We start from the raw sequence: 23221 nt of genomic DNA, 5'->3' as shown, positions 1-23221 counted from the left end.
GTCTAAGAAAAGATAAATTAACTGGCTAGAATTGAAAGTTCACAAAGAAAACTTTCTACTTATGGGCAGTGTTTGGTGGAGCTTCCTGATTAAAACAAGCTTGGAAGGAGGAGTGGCATCCACTTCCATAATAGCTTGCCTCCGGAAACCTTATGAACCTGGAGAAAGGACGCAAATTATACAGGTGTCCAGGACTTTCGTTCACATGATCGCTATGAATAGCCTACAACTCGACAGCATTTAACAACAACAACCACCAGTGACAATGGGGGTTGTTGGTGTGTCAAAATTAGCGAGACTGGCTCAGGACAGGGCAGGGTTCAGCGTGGCTGTATATAGCGTCGCTGTGGGTCACAGGTGACTTGTTGGCACATAATAAGAACAGCCACCACTAATTGGAGGAAAAACAGCGCTCTGAAAATGGTACTGGGACAGCTGTATATCCATGTACAAAAGGATAAAGTTAGGCCTTCACCTCACCGCATATTCAAAAGGAAACACAAAATAGAACAAAAATCATAACATTAAGCCAAAATGAAGAGAAAAAACATGGAAAAACTAAAACGATCCAAACTCATTGCCATCGAGTTGAATCCAATTCAAAGCTCCCTCCACTGTGCATCTGAGGCTGAAAATCTTAACAAAAGCAGCCTGTCTTGTCTTTAGCTCATGGAGCAGCTGACGGGTTTGAATTGCTGAAATTTTTGTTAGCAGCTCAACATATAATCCACTCTGCCGCTAGGGTTCCTTAGAAAAGAAGAAAATGGAAGTGCTAAGTTTCATGATCTTGGGCTAGGCAGTGGTTTCTGCCATGTAATGTCAAAAGTACAATGAACGAAAAAGGGGAAAAACAGATAAGCCAGACTTCACAAAAATTAAAAACGTGTGCTTCAAATGATACTATCAAGAACATGAAAAAAAGAGAATGGAAGAAAATATGTGTAAATCATATAACTCATAAAGGATTTGTAGTCAGAAAATGTGAAAAATAGCTAAAATTCAATAATTGAAAGCTAAACAACTTTGGGGTTGTTGGGGTTTTGTTGGTTTTTTGTTTTTGGTTTTTTTTTTTTAAATGGGCTTGCTTGCTGAAACTTGCTTGAGGAAGACCTAAAGCACTTGCTGCAGAAGGTCAAGGACTAGAGTCTTCAATACGGATTGAAGCTCAACATCAAGAAAAAAAGATTCTTATCACTGAGCCAATTGACAGCACCATGGTAGATGAAGAAGAGATTGAGGTTGTTAACGATTACAGCTTGTTCAGCTCCACAATCAACACTCTTGGCAGCAGCAGTCAGATTTCAAAGGACAGCTTGAGAAGACAAAACAAAGTATTGTAACAACATGTGCAAAGCCAGAGTTACCAACCAGAGGAAAAAAAAAGAATTCTCTTAGTATATACATATTATATCCCAATAAAACTGTTGAAACAAACAACGAGGACAAAAAGGACTTCACGATGACCCAAGTGAGCTAACTACCATGTTGTTGTTGTTGTTGTTAAGTGCCATCGAGTTGCAAGCGACTCATAGCGACCCTATGAAGGAGAATCCTCAATGTTTGGGTGTCTCTCATCCTCTCTCCAGGTTCATAGGGTTTCCGGAGGCAAGCTATTATGGAAGTGGATGCCACTCCTCCTTCCAAGATTGTTTTAATCAGGGAGCTCCACTCCACTCTCTGTCCGCAATGGGTAACCAGCCATCAATGCATTTGACACATCGGTGTCACAGTGTTCAGCCTCACAGCAACCACAAGTGACCACGGCAACTTGTACACCAGGGCTATACAACCTAGAGGAATGTCTGAACAAAAACAATGAAAGACAGGCCCGAGGGGCAACTACCACGTAGAAAAAGGAAAATCTTATTTTTACCTCACACTATACACGAATGAGTTCCAGATGAAGTACAGATTTAAATGTAGAAAAGCAAAATTTAACACTTAGAAAACAATCTCTACAATCACATCTAAATAAAGATTTCTTAAACAAAATATAAAAACTGAAAGAAAAATTCTGGCAAATTACATTAAGATAAAAAAAACCCTTCATCCATGAAAAGACACTAGGGCTACAGCTAAAATAAACCATAGCTGGTGAAGGTATTTACCACCAATATGAAGAACGAATGAACTACTACTGTAGCCTGAATCTGGGCATTTACTAACAAAATTACTAGTCAGGAAATGCAAATTAAAAACACAATGAAATACCATTATTACCCGTTAGACTGGCAAATATGTTTAAGTTAGAAAATAAGTAGTAGTAGTAGTTGTTGTTGTTGTTGTTGTATACCATCGTGTTGGAACCGACCCATTGCTGAGCCTCTGGTGGGTTGTCAGAAGCAGTAAATCCACAGGAGGAGATTGCTATCCTTCTCCTGTAGAGCATTGGGTGACCTTGAACAGCGTGCCTTTGGGATTGCAGCGGAGCTTCTTGCCACTAGGCCGCCAGAGTTAGAAAAGACGTGGTATTGGTAAATATTAGTAATGAGGTTGTTTGCAGCTGTTTCTCCTCTTTTGATCGACTTCCAGTCTGGCTGGGCTTTCCCTCTAATACCATAACTATCCACAGGGTTTTACCGTAACTAGCCATAGGATTTTACCCATAGGGTTTTCAAAGGTCTTCTGTTTAAGAAGTAAATGGCCAACCCTTCTTCTTAGTTTGTCTTCATCTGGGATTTCTACTAAAACCTGTCCACCATGATTTAACACATTGGTGACACAGCTTTCAAGATCACAGTACCCACTTGCTTGCTGAAAGTGAGAGGACTTAAAGCTTTTCCAGACTGTAGCATTTAATGTGGATTGCGTCTCAATGTCAAGAGAACAAAAATTCTCACTGCTCGATCAATAAGCAGAAGCATGAGCATGATAGATGGAGAAAAGATCGAAGCTGTCAATGACTTCATCTACCTTGGATGTACAATCAATACACTTGATACTCGCAGTCAGGAGATCAGGAGTCTTATTGAACTGGAAAAATCTGCAGTCAGGGACCTCTCCAAATTATTGGGGAACAATGATGCTAGTTTGAGGACTAAAGTGCATTCAATTCAGACCATGGTCTTTTCAATCACTTTCTATGCGTCTGAGAGCCGGACAATGAATAAGGATGATAGGAGAAGAATTGATGCCTTTGAACTGTGGTATTGGAGAAGAGCACTGACCATCCCAGAGACCATCAAAAGGACAGATATGATTTGGAGAAGGTGCAGCCAGAGTGCTTTTGGAGGCAAGGATGGTGAAGCTTCGTCTCACATACTTTGGGCACGTTGCAAGAAGAGGCTATTCCCTGGAGAAGGAAATCATGCTCGGAAAGGAGGGACAGCAAAGGAGAGGAAGACTCAACCAGGTGGATTGACAATGACTGCAGCTATGCACGCGAGTGTACCAGAGATCGTGAGGCTGGCACAGCATAGGACAGAGTTCAGATCAGTTCATAGGGTCACCATGAGTCCTACTGGACTAGATGGCACCTAACAACAACAACATCAGTAGTATTGAAAGGTACTGGTGAGGTCAAATGCTATAATGGTTACCCATTGTGGACAGTATTTGGTGGAGCTCCCCGATTAAAATAAGCTTGGAAGAAGGAGTGGCATCCACTTCTGAAATAACTTGCCTCCGGAAACCCTGTGAACCTGGAGAAAGGATGAAAGTTATACAAGTGTCTGGGTCTTTCATTCATAGGGTCGCTGTGAGTCGCCTACGACTAACAACAACAGTTTGGAGAGAAACTCGACAATGTCCAGTAAATGTGATTGATGCATATCCTTTGTGGCCCAACGATTCCACCCCAGGAATGAAATTCTTGATTTATAGTAAGGCTATTTTTAACTTTGTACCAGACTGCCTAACCGTCTCCACAAGCAGCCTACCGTCTTGCGTTCCTACCTGCTATAAATGGCATTTCCTGCTGCTTCACTTAATTGCTGGCATTTGGCATGGTCAAGGTTTTGCTTTGTTTTAGCCGTTCTAGTGATGTGTTGTGGTATCTGTAATGGTAAGATTGGAACCCACCAGCCACTCCACAGGAGAAAAAAAGAGGTAGTCTACTTCTGTTTACACTTACAGCCTCAGAAACCTCATGGGCAGTTCGGATCCATTTTATAGGGTGGCTGTGAGCTGGAGCTAAGGACAGCTCTGGTGGTGTATTCTGTAGGGAGTTGGTTTGCTAGCCCGAAGATGGCAGTTTGAAACCATCAGAAGCTCTGCAGGAGAAAGATGGGCTATCTTCTCCCACGCTGTTTACGTTCTTGAAAACCCCACTAACGAGGCTGCTATGAGACAGTTCTGATTCCACAGCAATTGAGAGATGAGTTATAACTGGCATGGCAAATTCCTTCTCTGATGAGGTTTATGTTCAGATTTTTTGCCCATTTAAAAAAGTAGACTTCATTTTCTTACTGTTGCATTTATCTATTTATATATTTATCTATTTATTTTTAAGAACTGCTCTGGAGACTTCAGGTTGTTCTCTAACAAATACAGATTCCTATTTCCCCAGACCTCAAAGGGACAGTGTAAGAGAAATTTTTTCTTTTTATTATTTTATGTGTATTTGTACTGTCAAATCAGATCTGACTGGTACAGGAGGAGACAGCCCCTCCGTCTCCAGCAGAGCATCTGGTGGATTTGAACTGTGCACCTCTGGGATTGCAGTGCAACCTCTTGCCACTAGGCCACCAGAGCTCCTTACTGTTGCATTTTAAGAATCCTTTGCATATTTTGGATACACATCCTTTATCAAATACTTGTTCCACAAAAGTTTCCTTCCAATATGACTTGTCCTTTTAGTTTCTCGACTGTGTTTCACAGAGTACAAAATTTTAATTTTGATGAAGTCTAACGTGCCAATTTTATTTTATAGATCATAATTTTGGTGCTGTATCTAAAAACTCATCACCAAGCACCTATATTCTAGAAGTCTTATGGCTTGGTGTCTTTATGTTTAGATCTTGATTAATTTTAACCTAATTTTGTATTGTCCATCCAACGAGTGATGCATTTGCACAGATCTGTTTCTGTTCTATTTTTTTTCCATCAGCTAATTGGTTTGTTCTTTCACTAATATCACATTGCCGTGATCACTGTGGCTTTACGTAAGTCTTGAAGTCAGGTAATATCCATCTTTCCACTCTATTCTCTCTCTGTGTGTTGAGAAAGCCAGGTGCTCGTTTCCCTGGGTCTTTTGTCCACATTAATTTCAGACTCAGGTTATCAGTATCCATAAAACAATTTCCTGAGACTTCTTTTAATTAGGAATACACTAAACGATAGGATCAAGTTGTGAAGAATTGTAGCAGTATTGGGTTTTCCTAGCCATGAACTATTTCTAAAAAGCTTTTTTTTTTAATTTTTTTTTTATTTTGTGTGTGTATACCGTCAAATCAGATCTGACTGGTACAGGAGGATAATGCGCCTCCTTCTCCGGCTGGACGTCTGGTGGATTCGAACCGTGTTCCTCTGGGATTGCAGTGCAGCTTCTTGCCACTAGGCCATCAGAGCTCCCCTAAAAAGCTCATTTTAAAAATGAAAATATAAACATACTTTTTTAAAAAGAAAAAAAAAAGGACAACAAACTCAAAACTCACCCCAACTCAAAATTGTTGCTTTTGAGTCAGAACTCACTCACAACTAACCCTCCAGGAGGCCTCTGAGGTAGATCATGGGGGAGGAGATTGGCCATCTTTTCCCCATGGAGCAGCTGCGGGATTAGAACTGCCAGAGAAGTGTGTCCTCTTCACTCGCACTACAACTCTCCATGGGCTACATCATCAAAACCAAGGGCTGTCTACATCCTGGTCTTCATATGTCTTGCCACCTCTGCCTGAAATTCTTTGAGCAGTGATTAAGAAAAATATAAAGCCATCTGAGCTGGGATCCCAGCATGGAGTTGACTGAGTTATTTAATATCTGTGTGGAATAATAATAATAATAATAAAATAATAATTGTTGTTGTTAGTTGTTGTTATGTGCCATCGAGTCACTGGCAACTCATAGCGACCCTATGTACAACAGCCCTAAACTCTGCTCTGTCCTGTGCCAATTGCACTGTCTCCGACACACACATCCCGATTACCCCAGTCACTGAATCAATCCACCTCATAGAGGGCCTTCCCCTCCTGCGCTGTCCCTCCACCCTTCCAAGCATGATGTCTCTCTCCAAGGACCCGTCCCTCCTTACAACTGTCCAAAGTATGTTAGACAGAGCCTCAGAATCCTTGCCTCCAGGGAGCCACCTGGTTTAGCCCTTTCCAGGATGAATCTGTTTATTTTCCTAGCAGTCCATGGTATATTCAATACTCTTCTCCAGCACCACAGCTCAAAGACATCAACTCTCCTTCTATCCTCCTTAGTCATTGTCCAACTCTGATGCATAACAAGTGATAGCAAAGACCATAGCCTGTATCAGATGCATCTTAGTCTCCAGAGAGACACCATTGCTCTTCAGTACTTTGTAGAGGTCCCTAACAGCAGACTTTCCCGTTGCAATACATCTTTTAATTTCCTGGCTACTGATGCAAAGAGTGTTGACTGTGGAACCAAGCAAACTAAAGCTGTGAAGAATCTCAATCTCTTCACCATCCATCCTGATGCTGCCACTTGGTCCAGTGGTGAGAATCTTTGTCTTCTTGACATTGAGCCTCAATCCATATTGGAGGCTAATAATAATAATAATAACTCTGAACTCATTGGGTTATTTAGGGTTTTTTAAAAAAAAATTCAATGTAAGAAATTAGAATAGTTACTACGTAAGTATTCAGTAAGTGTGTCTGCCATACGATCATCAAGCATCACCCTCATCTTCATTATCCTCCTCTCTGCCACCACTACCATCATCACCCACGGCTTCACTGGTACCACTGTCGCTGCGACAGTCCTGACCATTATGATGATGACAACCACCATCATCACCTCCTTCGTCATCACTGCCGCCACCAACACTAGCATCACTCATCATCCTCTCTATGTAGACAATTCCTTTTTGTCTTTTCAACTGTCTTTCCAGTTCAAATATTACTTTTTTGGCTGGAACTTGATACCTCTGGGCCCTACTCCATTCTGGCTTCAGCTCTCATCAGCGTCCCTCTGTCTTTTCTTCCTCCTTCTTCAAGCTTTCCTTGCAAAGCTAGACTCTTTTGAGCAATTGTGTCAATAGAGCCTCAAAAAACCTTTATGACCTTACTGAGTTGTTAATGGACTTAATGTAAGTCATCACCAGTGTTTGCTCACACTTATATTAAAAGTAACTAAAAAAGTTAAAATCTAACTTCTGAAATTGTTGAGAGTAAGGCAACAAGTAAATACTCTTTATGTACTTTCTTTTATTGAAAAACATTTAAGACATAAAGCTTCATTTTTATTACTTGGTTGCGTTATATGAGGTTAGTAAATTTGCGGCATGGTGTTGGATTCTGGCTGGAGGGATGGGTCATTTGGTAATTTGATTTGAATCTGCACCTTGAGGAACACTAATTGGACCTCACCCAGTGCTGGGCTAGGAAACAGAATGAGGTGAATGAGGAAGTAAATTAAAAATAGTACCACCCTCCAACTATTCTAAGTCTCCACTGCCTTTTCTTTTTTTCCCCACTGCTTTTTCAAAGATGTGTGATTCATGCTAATTGATTTGTTCCACTCCATAAACAAGTCAGTAAATTTAAAAAAATTACTTTTTCAAGGATATCCGCTCTGACTCTAAAATATAAATTAGATTTTTGCATAACTCTGTTGTTTTTGTGTCCACAATAATTATTAAAAGTTGTCGTTCTCTATTTCTCTATTGTCACTTATTTAACTTTTTTATCACAGTAGGACACAAAAGTTTCTAAACGGTGAGCATGTTTGTTCATTGTTACAGGTCCATCACCCAGGCCAGTCTGCACATGGTAAACCTTAAGTATTATTAGTTTTTTTTTGGTTGAGCTGCATTCTCACTGCATTTCCCTCCCCATATTTGTCCTTTACCCACCCCCAAGTTTTAAAGCTTTTTGAAAAGTCAACAGCCGTTTGGGGACACCCCCAGTCAGCCTTGCTATCCCAGAGTGCCCATCTCCTCTATCCATCACCCACTGGCCCAGAGTAAGGCCTCTCCCATGTCCACCCATCAGCAGCTCTGCGGGTTCACTCTCACACCACGTGCGCCTTCAGAGAACTTGGGTCCAGCATTGCGCCCCTCCCTGGGACACTCAGAAACCACACTCAAATAGCAGATGATGTCAGAGGCGGGAGATGAGTAACCATGGCCTCCAGTGACATGTGCGGTACAGCATCCGCAGTAGGCCTTCAGCTTTTGTTCCCCCTCGCATGGTGGTGGTGATGGTGGTGAGAAGAGCAAATCTTAGCTTCTTAGTCCTCAGAATCAGCCCCTTCCTGTTGTTGCCATTTCTGGAGGCATCTATAAATTTCTTCTGAATCATGAGGATGGCACAGGATAGGACGAGATTCAAGTCTGTTGTTCATAGGATCACTGGGAGTCGTACTAGACTTGACAGCACCTAACAACACAACCACAAAAACAATCTACCCCCACCAAGGGTAGGCCACCTCTAAGGCCTCTGTACTGAAATTTGAGTCTAGTCACAGAATAGGTTAAAGCATCTGGGTTACAAAAGAACACAAGATAATCTTTCTCTGCCAGGATTCAAGTCATAAAGAGGGGTTTCTAACAAGTTGCATTAGCAAGTAAATCTTCCCAAATTTTAGTTCGCCCCAAGGTAGGAAAACATCTCAAATACTAACTTACACTCTAAATTCACAAAAACAAAACTTGACGTTTTGAATGACATTTTATTTCTAATTTTATTTCTTTTAATTTTTTACTGGTTTACTTACAAAGTTCATATACATTCTTTTTCACACCAGATCTTTCCCCTTTCTATCTTTATTATGTATTTTTGTCCATTTTTTGGTTCCTTTGGAGAGAAGGGCGTGAACTTGATGGATGAGGGAGACCTTTGTACTTTTGTACCCTCTCACCTGTTCACATCATATTCGTTTTCAGCCAACGCTGCAGATGTAAAATCCTAAACCTCGCTTGTCTATGTAGTCATATAGGTCACAGGAAGCATGCAAACCATAGAAACCACAGTCAACCAAAAGCATTTGTGTTGACTAGAGACAAGACTATCTACATCATCTAAAGGTGATGGTTGCTGTAGTTAGGTGCTGTGGAGTTTATTATAGCTCATAGAGACCCTATGAACAACAGACCTGAGCCCTGTGCTATCCTGTGATACACTCAAGGCCATTGCTGCAGTCACTGTGTCAATCCACCTAGTTAAGGGCCTCCTCTCCTTCATCGACCCTCCACTTTTCCAAGCATGTTGTCCCTGTCCAAGGAATAACCTCTCCTAGCTACATGCCCAAAGTATGTGAGATGAAACTTCATCATCTTTGTACTTTCTCTAAGACTTATCTGTTTGTTCTTGGCAGTCCACGGAGTATTCAGTACTCTTCTCCAACACCAGAGCTCAAAGGCCTCTCTTCTTCTTCTATTACCCTTATTCATTATCCAGCTCTCCAGAGCAAGTGATTGAAAATAGCATGGCCTTTAGTCTTCAAACTGATGTCATGGTCGCTCAGTAATTTGGAGAGGTCCCTGACTGCAAACTTGCCCAGTGCAATATGTATCCTGATCTCCTGACTGCTTGTACCAAGGGTGTTGTTGATTGTGGATCTGAGGAAGATAATGAAGTCACTGACAGTGTCATTCTTTTCTCCATTTGTGTTGCTTATTGGCCCGTATTAAAAGCTGTATTGTTCGATCTTCTGCAGCAAGCACTTTAAGTCCTCCTCTCTTTCAGCAAACAAGGTTGTGCCATCTGCATAATGTAAGTTGTTGTGTAACATAGGTCACCTAAAGAACCAACTGAACAAATCCACTGCAGATGAGTAGGAAAGTTATTAGAGGGGATATCATCAAAGATCCCTCTCAGACTGTTGATGATCCATTCCTTTTTTCTTGCTCTAGTAGCAGCTCTCCGCAGCCAGGCTTTTTCCACTTTCCGTTTGGTTAAGAAGGGGTCTCGCTACCTACCAAGTAGCAGAGAGGCTCTGAGACCAAGTGCAGTGTTCAACTTTAGTGTTCTAAGCCTCAGCTCCAACCTTCATGATGAAAAATACACAGGAGCTCCACTCTGCGTGACCAATGAAACCTGGTTCTTTGTTAGGCATTTAGGAAGCATGAAGTGTTTTCGTTCTGTTGGTTTCCAAAAGATTTTCCATCTACTCATTCACTCCCCAGGTCACTTGAGGTGGCCACAGTCATGCAGGTCTTGCGTGTAATGTCATTTGGCCAGCAGGCCCCCTCGAGCCGGTGACGCATGATGCTTTTTCTCTCAAGTCTACTCAAAGGTCAAAGGGGTGTGTTCATCTTCCAAACTGGGGATTTGAGAAGCCACAGGCCCAGTGGATAAGGAGTTCTGAAGCATCTTTCCCAACCCTCTCCATGGGTGCACAGAATTCTCAAGCACTTACAGATTCTTAACTTCCTAACAGGGAGCCCTGGTGGCTTAGTGGGGAGGAGATGCATTCATTGTTCACCAGCTGCTCCTTGGGAGAAAGATGTGCAATCTCCTTTCATGAAATTTACTGCTTCTGAAACCCCACCAGAGGGTCGGCTATGAGTCAGTTCTGAGTCGAAGATACACGACAACAACATTTTGTAACTATCCTTCTGGACTAACAGGAAAGGAGGCGGGGTGGGGGGGATCTGTTTACTTGATCATTGTGTGGCTGTTTGTCCTAAATTCATCTCCGCCTTTCTCTATTCTACTATCAATTTCTGTGTATGGCCTTCACCTGGACCCCGTCCACCCCCCGCCCTCGTGCTCTGCTTCCCTTTGGGGTTAGCCATCGGGAGACATCAGAAGGTGGAAGAAAACAGGTCAGGGCACGTTCTGCTCCTGTTCTTCCCTGTTTGGCAAAAGTCTTAGCAGTGGCTGCATCTTTAAACCATCGATTCTCCACTCCAGGCTCCCAGCAAAGCTCACCCAATGCAATCTGTCTGGTTCTTCAAGCACAGAGTAATCATTCCCACTGCTGCTAGTCTCTGCCTCACTCCACTCACTGCCACAGTGTCAGGAGCAGCTCAGAGCTGACGCTCCACTGGCTTTCAGAGGCTGTAATTTGCACAGGAAGAGATTGCCCTTCTTTCTTCCACAGAGCAGCTGGTGGATTCAGACCATCAGAGAGCAAGGCCTTTGGGTTAGAAGCTACACCACTGGAGCACCCCGTCACTGGAGCAGCTAGTCTGCAAGCACTTCAATTTCCCCTAGTGATTCTCCTAACCCGTCCACCTCTCTACAAGCACTCTCATCGTCATACAGTCCTTTCAAAATCCTTGCTGTGTATGCCATCTATCCCTTGCATTAGGAAGTCAACAATTTAAATCTCTGTTCGACCACTCCACACCTCTGCACTTCTCCTTGTTTATAAAGACCCGTGAGGTGAAAGTTGAGATAGAGTATGGCCTGAACAGAAGCAAAAACACCAGGGTCAGTGACTCCAGAGTGAGACAAAGACCCCAGCTTCACTGGAGAAGGGATGGCCAGTCTTGTTATTAAATCCCAGAGAGGCCATTCTGATTTCTGCCAAGACACCAGGCAAAGCCCCGTGGGGACAATTGGGAACCTTTCCCTGTGCAAGCAAGCATCTATCTGTTAAGGAAAAAGATAAAGGTCTTCTTTAGAACGAAAATCAGGTTTTTATGGAGGGTATGTGGTCACAGCCCATTGAAATCAGCAGAAGGATGCCTGGTGTGCACTGGGTGTTGTGCCTCGGTGGTGGCTGTTAACTGCTTTTAGGGAGTGTGTGCTGTGTGTTACCACCACCACCCATCAGTTGGTCACACCGTGGTGACTTGTGGGTTGCTGTGAGGGTAGGAGCTATGCATTGATATTCCAAATACCAACAGGGGCACCATTGATGGATTAGTTTCAGGGATGTTTCCAAACTAAGAAGGACTAGGAATAAAGGCCTGGAGATCTGTATCTGAAAATTGGCTCATGAAAACTCTATAGATCCTAACAGAACACTTAATACAATGAAGTACTGGAAGGGAAAAAGATGGTGAAGGATCACTCAACATTTTGTTGTTATATATGAAGTTATCATGAGTTGTAGAGCTGATCTCAGTTGTTGTTGTTGTTGTTGTTGTTAGATGCCTTCACGTCAACTCCAACTATGAACCTTTGCAACCCTATCCATGACAGATTTGAAGCTTGCCCTATCTTGCCCCGTCCTCAGCGTTCTCAAAGCTCAGCCCATTGTTGTGATCAATGTTCCAATCCACCTCACTGAAGATCTTATCTCTTTCCATGAGCCTCCAGTCTTTCCTGCACAATGTCTTTTTCCCACGACTGGATCCTGCTGACGACATGTCCAAAGTATGTAAGACAGAGGTCACCGTCTTTGCCTCTAAGGAGCACTCTGAGTACACTGCCTTCCAGACAGACTTGTCTGTTCTTCTGGCAGCCCACGGGCTATTCAATACCCTGCCAACAGAATTCAAAGGCATCAGGCCTTCTTTTTTCATGTTTATTCATTGTCCAACTTTCAGATGCTTATGAAGCAATTGAAAAATGCCATGTCTTCTATCAGGTGAACCTCAGTCTTTAAACTGACATCCTTCCTCTTCAGCATTTTAAAGAGATTCTTTGTTTGTTTGTTTGTTTTTTAATTATTAATTTCACTGAAAATTTACACAGACTTTGGGTTTCCATTCATTTCATTGTTGCACTTTTCTCACCTCCCAACCCTCCCCTCCCCCCCAGTACACTACCCTCTTGGAAAAGTAAAAGAAAAATTCTTTCATTGTTTTACAATCCCTCCCCCCAGGTCCACTCCACTATGCAGCCTTTGCTCTCGACTCCTGTCATGACAAAAATACCTAATCACATATCCCTTTTAAACAGTTTTCTCCCTCATCTGTTTCAATGCAGTATACAGTATTGAACCCACCTTTCTCAGTCTCCCCCCAAACCTGATGTCAATCCTGTTTTACAACAGTAGCACCATGCAGTATTTGTCCTTTTGTGACTGAGATACTTCACTCAGCATAATGTCCTCCAGGGTCACCCATTTTTAATAATATTGCATGAGTTCCTTGTTTTTCAAGGCAGTGTAGTATCCCATTGCTTCTCTATCCCACAGCTTCTCTATCCATTCATTTGTTGGTAGGCACTTAGGTTTTTTCCAACTCCTTGCTATTGTGAACAAAGCCGCGATAAACATGGGTGTACATAAAGAGATTCGTGAAAGCAGATTTCCCTAATGCACCATGTTACTATGGGCGTTGATGGTAGATCCAAGTAAAATGAAGTTGTTGGCAACTTCAATCTTTTCTCCATCAATCATAATGTTATTTATTGGTTCAGTGATAAGGATTTTTATTTTCTTGATGCTGAGATATAACTCATATTGAAGACTGTAGTCTTTGATCACCTTCAGTAAGTACTTCAAATCTTCACTTTATGCAAGCAAGGTTGTGATGTTTACTTAATGCAGGTTGTTTGATGAGTTTTACTCCAATCTTACTGCCACATTCTTCTTCATATAATCCAGATAGATTCTCAAATTATTTGCTAAGAGTATAGATTGAATAGTTACTCAAACAGAAAAGGGCAACACTGCATGGTTTAAAATAAGAAAAAGTATGTACCAGGTCTGGATATTTTGTTTGAGTAACTACTTATTTATCTATGTAGAGGTTTCACATGAACATAACTCAGTGTTCAGTATTCCCATTCTTCTCAATATGACCATAATGTGTTATGATCCAAATAGTCAAATGTCTTAGCATAGTGGTCAACAAAACACAAATAGACATCTTTTTGGTATTCTCTACTTTCAGCCAAGATCCATCTGACATCAGCACTGTTATTTCTGGTGCCACAACCTCTTCTGAATTCTTTTTGAATTTCTGGATGTTCCCTGAAAATGTATGGCTCCAGCCGTTTTAGAAGATTATACAGCAAGATTTTACTTGCATGTGATGTTACTGACATTGCTCAATAATTCCCGCATTCTGTTGGATCACCTTTTTTTGGAATGAGAACCAAGCTGAGCCTGTCGCTGGGGTCTTATTATTGCCATGTTATAGAGAATGAAATTAATGCTTATTCAGGTAACTTTTCCAATACCAAAAGTTTAGTTAGTGAGGCAAAGCATTGGTTACTGTTCCCAGGACTGAATTTTAGAATGTAGCAGAGGTCAGTGTGGAGTACTAAGACCACATTCTTTACCTCACAGGACTTTGGGAATTTTTTAAAGTATAATGCCCACACTGAGAAATTTTTTTTTCTTTTTTTAAATGAAATTTTTATTATCTACCAATTTACTTACACAGTTCATATACATTGTTTTTCACACCCGATCTTTCCCATTTCCTTTAACCCACCCTCTGTCTACCCATCAAATTGTGTGACCCTATGATTGCCCCCTGCCCATCCTCACCCCTCTGCTCCTACTCTCCCCCTGTTGGATCCTCATACACATTTTGCTAGTTATCTTTCTATTTCTATAAAAATGGCCTTATGCAGTATTTGTCCTTATGGGACTGAGTTAGTTCACTTAGCATAATGCTCTCCAGAACCTCCCAAGTTAGGCAGTACTTTTCAAAATCATTGCTACTACATGCTGCATAGTATTCCATCATGTGAATGTACCATTATTTCTCAATCCATTAGATTGTGATTGGGCAATTGGGCTGGTTCCATGTTCTTGTGGTAGCCATGCTGTAGAATTTATCCTGTAAGTGGAATTTAATTTTGAGAAAGCTTCTTTCTAAGATTATAGGTCCTTACTAACTCAACAACCCCTAACAACAACAAGAAGATTGGTGAGGGTTTTGAAAGTTTACAAGTAGCTAGCTATTCAAGGTACGACAGTTGGTATCTTTTTGTCTGGAGTAGCAAAGGACTAAGGAGAGCCAGAAATGGAAGTGTGAAGTGGGATGTGTATCGAACTACATAAAAAAATGCCTCCTTGGTCCTTGTACTAAAATAACAGAATGATATCCAGCTATCATTGCTAAACATTGTGATTAAGGATCATGCAATTTAAGACAGGTTTGAAAACAGGAACAGCATCCACTTCTTAAACAACATGCCTCTGGAAACTATGAACTTTGCTAAATGACAACAGTTACACAAAGGCTTCAGGCCTTCTGTTCATAAGGTCACTATGTGTCGTGCTCAACTTGATGACGCAAACAACAACAGCAGAATTCTGAACCAAAGGGGATGAGTGGAACAGTTTTTCAAGCTCTCTCAGATTCCAAAATTTCAGGAGCTGTTGAGACTGAATAAGCTTGAGATAATATTTCAACCTAAATGGAAAATATTCTCTCTAATAGGGTGGGGTTTTTCCCCCCTCCAGTCTGTTGTTGTTGTTGTTGTTGTTGTTGTTGTTGTTATGTGCTGTCGAGTGGTCTGCAACCCATAGTCTTAAACCCTGCCCTATCCTGTACCAGTTTCACTGTCTCTGACACACCTACCCCCATTACCCCAGTCACTGAATCAATCCATCTCATCAAGGGTCTATAGGTTAGCCTTACAATTTTTAACAATAAACTTCTTTCTAAGAAAGAATCTGGAGCTCTGGTGGCCTATTGGCAAGAAACTGTATTGCAATCCCAGAAGTACCGAAGAGCAGTGGTGTCACTCTGGAGACTAAGGTGCATCTGATACAGGCTATAGTCTTTGCAACACTTGTTATGCATCAGAGAGTTGGACAATGACTAGGGAGGATAGAAGGAGAATTGATGCCTTTGAGCTGTGGTGCTGGAGAAGAGTATTGAATACACCATGGACTGCCAAGAAAACAAACAGATTCATCCTGGAGAGGGTTAAACCAGGCTGCTCCTTGGAGGCAAGGATTCTGGGGCTTTGTCTGCATATTTTGGACATGTTGTAAGAAGGGACAGGCCCTTGGAGAGGAACATTGTGCTTGGGAGGGTGGAGGGACAGCGTAGGAGGGGAAGACCCTCTATGAGGTGGATTGATACAGTGACTGGGGTAATCAGGACGGGTGTGTCAGAGGCAGTGCGATTGGCACAGGACAGAGTAGAGGTTAGGGCTGTTGTATGTACGTAGGTAGGGTCGCTATGAGTCACAAGCGACTTGACACAGCAACAACAACAAGAAGAAAGAATGCATCTTCAAAGAATTCTTAATGATTAAGGTCCTTTTCTGCTAAGGACATCACTGTCACAGGGTTAATTGGGTGCTCTCTTTTCATGAGAGCCTTTGATTATCAGTCAAGTTGTAATTGTATTTCAAAGCCACCAGGCCACTGAAACCAGGTGTCTCTAGTCACAGGAACACGTCACCATCAGATCCTCATTAGCATTTTTTTTTAACTGATTTCAAGTTAAAAGCTAACCTCTGACCAGTAAGAAGACCTGCTCGGCTCTTATCATGCAAATTATAGCTGACAGTAAGGGTAGGAGTTTCAGAGATAAGAGACCTAAAAGAAGACCAAGAACCCCAGAGTGGTTTGATCTGGAAGCAAATGTGCAGGGTGTGCCTGACACACTCAAGGTTGCATAAGCAAGATTTCAAAACTAATCTTACTCTGGAGACATCTAGCAAGGGTATAACGTTCCTGGCTGGAAAAGAAGAACTACAGTCTCTGATTTTTTTTTTCTTTCATATCTTTAGCATCACTTGCGCTGGTATCTCCGCCTTCTTTTTCTGCAGGAAACTTGATTTCCTACTTCTGCACACCAAGTTTCTACCTCCAGATCTGCTTGGTTTGATCACTGAGAAGACTGACACACCAGAGGCTCCTGGAAGGAATCACCACTGGTGAGTTAGATGGGGGTGACGGGGTGGGCTCTGCCCATGACATCAGGGATCAAAGGCTCAGAGCATCTCAGAAGGATCTACACCTGGACTGAGTAGATCTTGAGGGAACACCAAGTCCAAGAAGTTTGGAAAACAGTCAAGAAGAGAGTGGGTGGAGGGTGACATCTGTACCAGAAGGTTTTAGCAGAGACCCTGATGACAGAGAGGAGTGCAGAGTCAGCCTGCGTGCCCTCTCCTGCATTCAGCGAGTGAGAAAGAGTGCGGTGAGGTGTGCTTAGATAAGAACAGCACACCTCTCAGTCCTTCCCCTCTCACTCCGTCCCAAGCCACCTGAAGCGCTTGAAAGGCTTGGAACTCTTTACACACGTTTCCCCTCTCAAGTCTGTGTATGTGACAGCTCAGGCATGTGACAGTCCGTGCCCTAACCCACCGAAATAAACCCCAGTTCAGGAGGTAGTTGCACAGAGGCTGAAAAGAGGCATTTTATTTGTCTGGAGACAGATGTGTATGGGCTCTGGATGATGTGTTCTGACGCCTGAAAGTGGCACCTAGACTAGTGCATTTCAACCACCTTGTGGAGTGTTCATTGTGGTAGGAACCAGGTGTGCTGGAGAGAGACTGTCAGAGAGACAGGAAAGAGACAGAGTGGCTGGCACTTGAGATGATAGAGCAGGCAAACTATGGAGAGGAAGGAAGGGGACCATCAGGGTGACACGCCCCCTCCCATTCTGGAATTTGGAGGAAGGGTCTATCTAGACAGGCCTGCCCCGTGATTCTGACGCCCAACATCTGAGAGCTTCTGATACCAACCGACCTCGATCTCACGTTATTACACTTGGAATAACATAGAAGGCTTATGATAGTTGGGGTCTATGTACAAGGGTCATCAAGACACTTCCTATGACTCTCCTACCTGATAATTTAGCTGGGTGCCTCCCCACCCCCCACCTCTTTAGCATCTTGTAACCAACTTGTTATTTACTTATTCTGCTCTTTGTTTGGCAGTGACTACATGCTAGGTGGGGAACTCTGGTGGCCTAGTGGCTAAGGAGTTACACTGCCAGTTCAAAAGAAGCTAGTTCGAATCTACGAGTTGCTCCTGTGTGAGTTACACCCTCTGAAAATGCACTGGAAAGTCCACTGAGTCAGTTCTGACTTGACGAACCAAAACAGCGTGGGCTAGGCAGCTAGCTAGCTCTGTGTTATGCTGCTAACCAAAAGACTAGCAGTTCAAATCCACCAACTGCTAGAAAGATGGGCAGTCTTCTCCTATGAAGATTTACAACCTGAGAAACCTTCTGGAGTCAGAATGTACTCCGGGTTAGTGGGGAGATGCTTGCTAGACCTTGAGTCTGTGGGTAAGGCTGATGATTAACAAAAAGACTGAAAGTTCAAGTCCATACAGAGATGCCTCAAAAGAAGGTCTGTTGAGTTACTTCCTAGAAGTTAGCCTCTAAGAAATCCACAAAAGTTCAATTCTACCTTAACATACACGGAGGTACCATGGGTAAAATGGACTCTAGGGCATCTGGTTGTTTCATGCTATTGTTTTTGGGGGATTTGGGGGTGTTTTGGTGGTTTTTTTTTTGTTTTGGATGCTATGTGTTGGGCTGGGCTGAGCTGGGTACTTGGGCACTGGTATGGCTCAGTTCAAAGCCACAAAACAAATAAACCCTCTGCTGTCATAGTTATATTCTAGAAAGAATAAAGTACGTGTGTGTGCACGCGTGTGCGCTTACACGTGCCCATGTGGGCAAGAAAGGGAAGTTGTGAGCTTTAAGTCTAGGTGCCAAGGGATGTTGCAGGCCTGGAAGAACACTTCATGAATTCTTTGACTCTTCTGCTGAGGCCTCCACTGCCAGAGCCCAAGGCTGGGAGCCCCTGAGAGAATCCAAAGTAAATCGCATCACATTTAAAATTCCAGCTCAGCTGTACTTGCTGTATGAGCTTGAGAAAATGATTTACAAAGTTCATTATTCGACTTCAATTTCTTCATCCCTAACACGCATAAATGCTCTGCACACACAGTTGCTTTGAGGAATAAATTCATGTATGCAAAGCAGAGTGTCTGGGGTTTAAGGAACACTGAATCCTCCCAATTTAAATTATCTTTTTTTTTAATAGGAAAAACAATAGTTTAAAAACTATTGAGTAAATCAACATTTTGCATTTTGACCATGACCGTAGAACATAGGTGAACAACCATACCCTTGATGAAAGGGTTGTTTCTTACGAAACCAATTCCTGTTCGAGTGCCAACTTCCTTGGGGGCAGACTGAGATCCCTTTGGTGTTTTGGGGTTGATTTATTCAAGGATGGCGCCCTGGTGGCATAGTGGCTGATGTGTTATTCTTCTAACCAAAAGGTCAACAGTTCAAATCCACCAGTAACTCTTCAGTTCCCTCCCCTAAAATCTGGAGTTTTTGAGCTGAGAAGTGCATGTTCCACTTGCATTTTTGGTCAGACTGTTTGAAAGGGAGTGTGCTTGGGAACAGGGAGCGAGATGAGCAAACCCAAAACCACAATAAAGCCAGAGAGAGGAGTGTCTGAGGCAAGGAAGTGGTAATGAGACACGCAGAGGGGATGGATCTGAAAGGCCTTGCTGAAGTAGAAACCATGTGGATAGAATAGCAACACAGAGCATTTCTCTAGGCAGAGTCCTGCTACGCAATTCTCTCCCTAAATCATCACAATTTAGGAAAATCACTATTTTATATGTGCAGAGACTGAGACTTAAAGAAGTAATTGGCCCTGAATTGCACAGTTTGTAAGTCGGCGGGCAAGATTCGAATCCAGATCTACTTGGTTCCAAACGTCCTGGAGGGGACCCAGGATCGCATCAAGCATCGTTTCTCAGAAAACTCAGTCAACGACAGCCACTAAATAAGAAATGTATGTGCAGGCACAGTTTCCTAGGGCACTACGGTTGGATGAGATAGGTTCATTGCCTTGTTCACTGTCTCTGCAGAGAACTATGATCAGAATGTGGTGCATAATAGACACTCAGTAAATACTGATTCTATAATTATATCATGAGGAGGAGATAGAAAACTCACCTGTGGGGGTTAGGAGAAAGATGGGCCTTAAAGATAGAGCTTTGAGAATCATTAGCCAAAGGGGTGTTAGAAAGCTGAGTGTGGACAATTATATTCTTCAAGAAATTGTATTATTCACCATCGCAAGAACATGGAAACAGCCCAAATGTCCAACCACAAAATGAATGGACTGAGAAAGTACACATTCCGTTCACACAATGGAATACTATGCAGCCTGCAATAACTTTGTAAATTACTACCTAACTTGGGAGGGACTGGAGAGCATTATGTTGAGTGAACTAACTCAGTCCCACAAGGATAAATATTGTATAAGACCATTATTGTAGAATGAGTATAAGGAGCCAGGAGGGGTGGGAGAGGCTGGAAGCAGAGGGATGCGGATGTGCAGGGGGAAGAAAGGATTAATCATTGGATTGTACAATTTGATAGGTGGAGGGCGAGGGAAATGAAAAGAATTTGTTCGAACTTGTATTTGAATTTTTAAAATAAACTAGTGGGAAAAGAAATTGTAACAACAATAAGGAGGCGGAAGTTAAGAGAACAGAGAGTCAAAGTTAGTGCCCGGGGGTGCTAAAGAGGAGAGGAGCCTACAAAAACAAATCTAATAAGAAGTTTTCAGGCAGGAGCCACCCCTGGCAATCATAACTATTTGGAATGGAAGCCACTGGCAGAGAGATCAATGAGGACATTTAGAAACGGTGCTGTGACTGACAACCATGGCAGAGAAGTTTTGGTAGGATGATGGGGGCAGGAAGGCCAAGGCAGGGGTTGGTATTATAGCATCCAGTTAGGATACTTTTGGCTCTGCAAGGAGCAAAAACACAAACTCAAGGTGGCTTGAACGTGGGGGATAATTTCTGTGAGACAAAAAGAAGAGAAGTCAGGAGTAGAATAGGATAAGGGAGGATTTAGGACACAACGATGTTGAGACTCTGCCTGGCCTCTCTGCAGTTCTTTGTGCCTTTTCTTTATGAACTCAATCTACATGTCCTTCAAGACTAGTCCTAAAGCAGAAGGGGCAAGTGGGCGTTTCACTTTTCTCACTCTCACCCCACTCATTACTATTGAGTCAGAACCAGCTCAAATCAGACCTTCCTGGTGGGTTTTCAGAGGGTGTAAACAGGCTGGAGTTGGGAGGAGACTGACTGCTCATCTTTCTCCCGTGGAGCACCTGGCAGATCCAAACTCTGGTGGGGACTCCACCACCAAAGCCCCCTCACTCTCACTGAGGCAGTGACGCCCCTAGAACTCTCCCTCTTATGAGGTAATGAGGTCACGTGATTCTTCACCACCTGCAAAGGAGGTAAGAAAAAGCAAATTTTCAGCGTTTTCAGCTTTCTAATGAAACTTGCTGGACTATTGTGAAATAAGATATTGTGTAATCTAGTGTCTGTGATAAGGAACGGAAAGGAAGTAAAGGACTAGCGTGCAGTTCTACAGGGATGCTACCGGGTTCCAGGTTCAGCTGCCAACCGTAAGGCTGGAAGTCCACACAGAGGCAACCCAGGAGAATGGTCTGTCAACCCACTTCCGAAAAATCAGCCACCAGAACCCCCACGGAACACAACTGTAGTCTGAGGAGCAGGGGGTCCCCAGGAATCTGGGTTACTCCGTGGTGACCAGTTTAATGGACTGGCCCACATGTTTTGAAGGAGATGATTCCAGAAAGCAGCAAGTTGCCAGTGGAGTCAGGATACAATCAAGATTAGGAGTTGTGGGAATGGTGTCATCCTGTGTGGTCATCCTTTGACTCGTTGGCAAGGGAACATTGATCCCTCTCACACACAACAAGCCATCCCACACCTCAATCTTTGTTTAGAAACATCAGGGAGGATGACAAAGAAGCCACCCCTCACTTATGCTCTGAGTGTAGAAGACGACTGAGAACCTTGTTGCTGTTGTTTTCCTGGCTCTGGGCAGCCCCCTATGTACTACGTAGAGAGAGCTGTGTTCCATGTTCCAAGACCTTACAAAGTGGACCTTTGTTTTCTCCACAGGGCTGTTGAACAAGATGGACTACATAACATCAAGTGGGCTTTTTGACATCGATTACAGCATTGGGGAGCCCTGTCAAAAAACCAACGTGAAGCAAATCGCAGCCCGCATCCTGCCCCCGCTCTACTCGTTGGTCTTCATATTTGGCTTCGTGGGCAACTTGCTGGTCGTCCTCACCCTGATAAACTGCAAGAAGCTGAAGAGCATGACCGACATCTACCTGCTCAACCTGGCCGTCTCGGACCTCCTCTTCCTCCTCACCCTCCCGTTCTGGGCCCACTATGCCACAGACGGCTGGGTCTTCGGGGAAGCGGCCTGCAGACTCTTCACCGGGCTGTACCACACTGGTTACTTCGGCGGCATCTTCTTCATCATCCTCCTGACGGTTGACAGGTACCTGGCGATCGTCCATGCTGTGTTTGCCTTAAAAGCCAGGACGGTCACCTTCGGGGTGATGACCAGCGTGGTCACCTGGGGGGTGGTCATACTTGCTTCCCTCCCCAGCATCATTTTCACTGAATTGCTAGAAGAAGACCTTTATTATTCCTGCGGCACTTCATTTCCAGTGAAATGGAAGCATTTCCACACAATCACAAAGGCCGTCTTGAGCCTGGTCCTGCCGCTGCTGGTCATGGTCGTCTGCTACTCGGGAATCCTCAAAACCCTGCTCCGCTGTCGAAACGAGAAGAAGCTCAAGGCCGTGAGGCTCATCTTCACCATCATGATCATCTACTTCCTGTTCTGGACTCCTTACACCGTCGTCCTGGTCCTCACCACCTTCCCGGGCCCCTTCGGCCTGGACAACTGCGAGAGCTCCAACAGGCTGGACCAAGCCATGCAGGTGACGGAGACTCTGGGCATGACGCATTGCTGCATCAACCCCATCATCTACGCCTTCGTGGGGGAGAAGTTCAGGAGGTACATCTCAGCGTTCTTCCGAAGGCACGTTGCCAAGCGCCTCTGCAAACAGTGCCCCATGTTCTACAGGGAGACGGCAGACCGAGCGAGTTCGGCCTACACTCCCTCCACGGGCGAGCAGGAAGTCTCAGCCGGCCTATAACATGAGGAGCCGTTTGCTGGCTACATGGTAAAAGTACCCTCCCGTGAGGGTCAAACTATTCTGTACATATGAATAACCTTCAAGGATTTCTTCCAGACCAAAGATCTGCGAAGCAGGTGACTGGGAATAGACTTGTGCGTCCCAAACCAGACATATGTCATGCCTTGTATTATAAATGTTATGTTTGGGATACTCTGGAACTATAGAAAAAGGAAAGTTCTGTTGGCCCAAGAAGTTCGTTGTCAATCAAAGGTTTAAACCCTTCAGTTGCTCAATGGGAGAAAGATGAACAATCT

At 43.4% G+C, this 23221-nt stretch overlaps 1 protein-coding gene across 1 annotated transcript; it reads left to right on the top strand.

The window, feature by feature from the left end:
* The first annotated feature begins 21881 nt into the window (after positions 1–21881).
* CCR2 (chemokine (C-C motif) receptor 2) lies at positions 21882–22925 on the top strand. The gene has a single exon (XM_006892964.1). It carries the CDS (start codon positions 21882–21884, stop codon positions 22923–22925), a length of 1044 nt encoding a protein of 347 aa, XP_006893026.1.
* Positions 22926–23221: the final 296 nt, after the last annotated feature.

This window comes from Elephantulus edwardii, unplaced genomic scaffold, assembly GCF_000299155.1.
Source record: "Elephantulus edwardii isolate Elephantulus edwardi_28Jun2011 unplaced genomic scaffold, EleEdw1.0 scaffold00121, whole genome shotgun sequence".
In the NCBI taxonomy this organism is placed as follows: domain Eukaryota; kingdom Metazoa; phylum Chordata; class Mammalia; order Macroscelidea; family Macroscelididae; genus Elephantulus; species Elephantulus edwardii.
The sequence above is the reverse complement of the archived record's forward strand: the minus strand, read 5'-3'. Positions and strand labels throughout refer to the sequence as shown.

Excerpts from the sequence above, each read along its gene's own strand:
- CCR2 (XM_006892964.1), top strand. The coding sequence starts at position 21,882 with ATGGACTACATAACATCAAGTGGGCTTTTTGACATCGATTACAGCATT.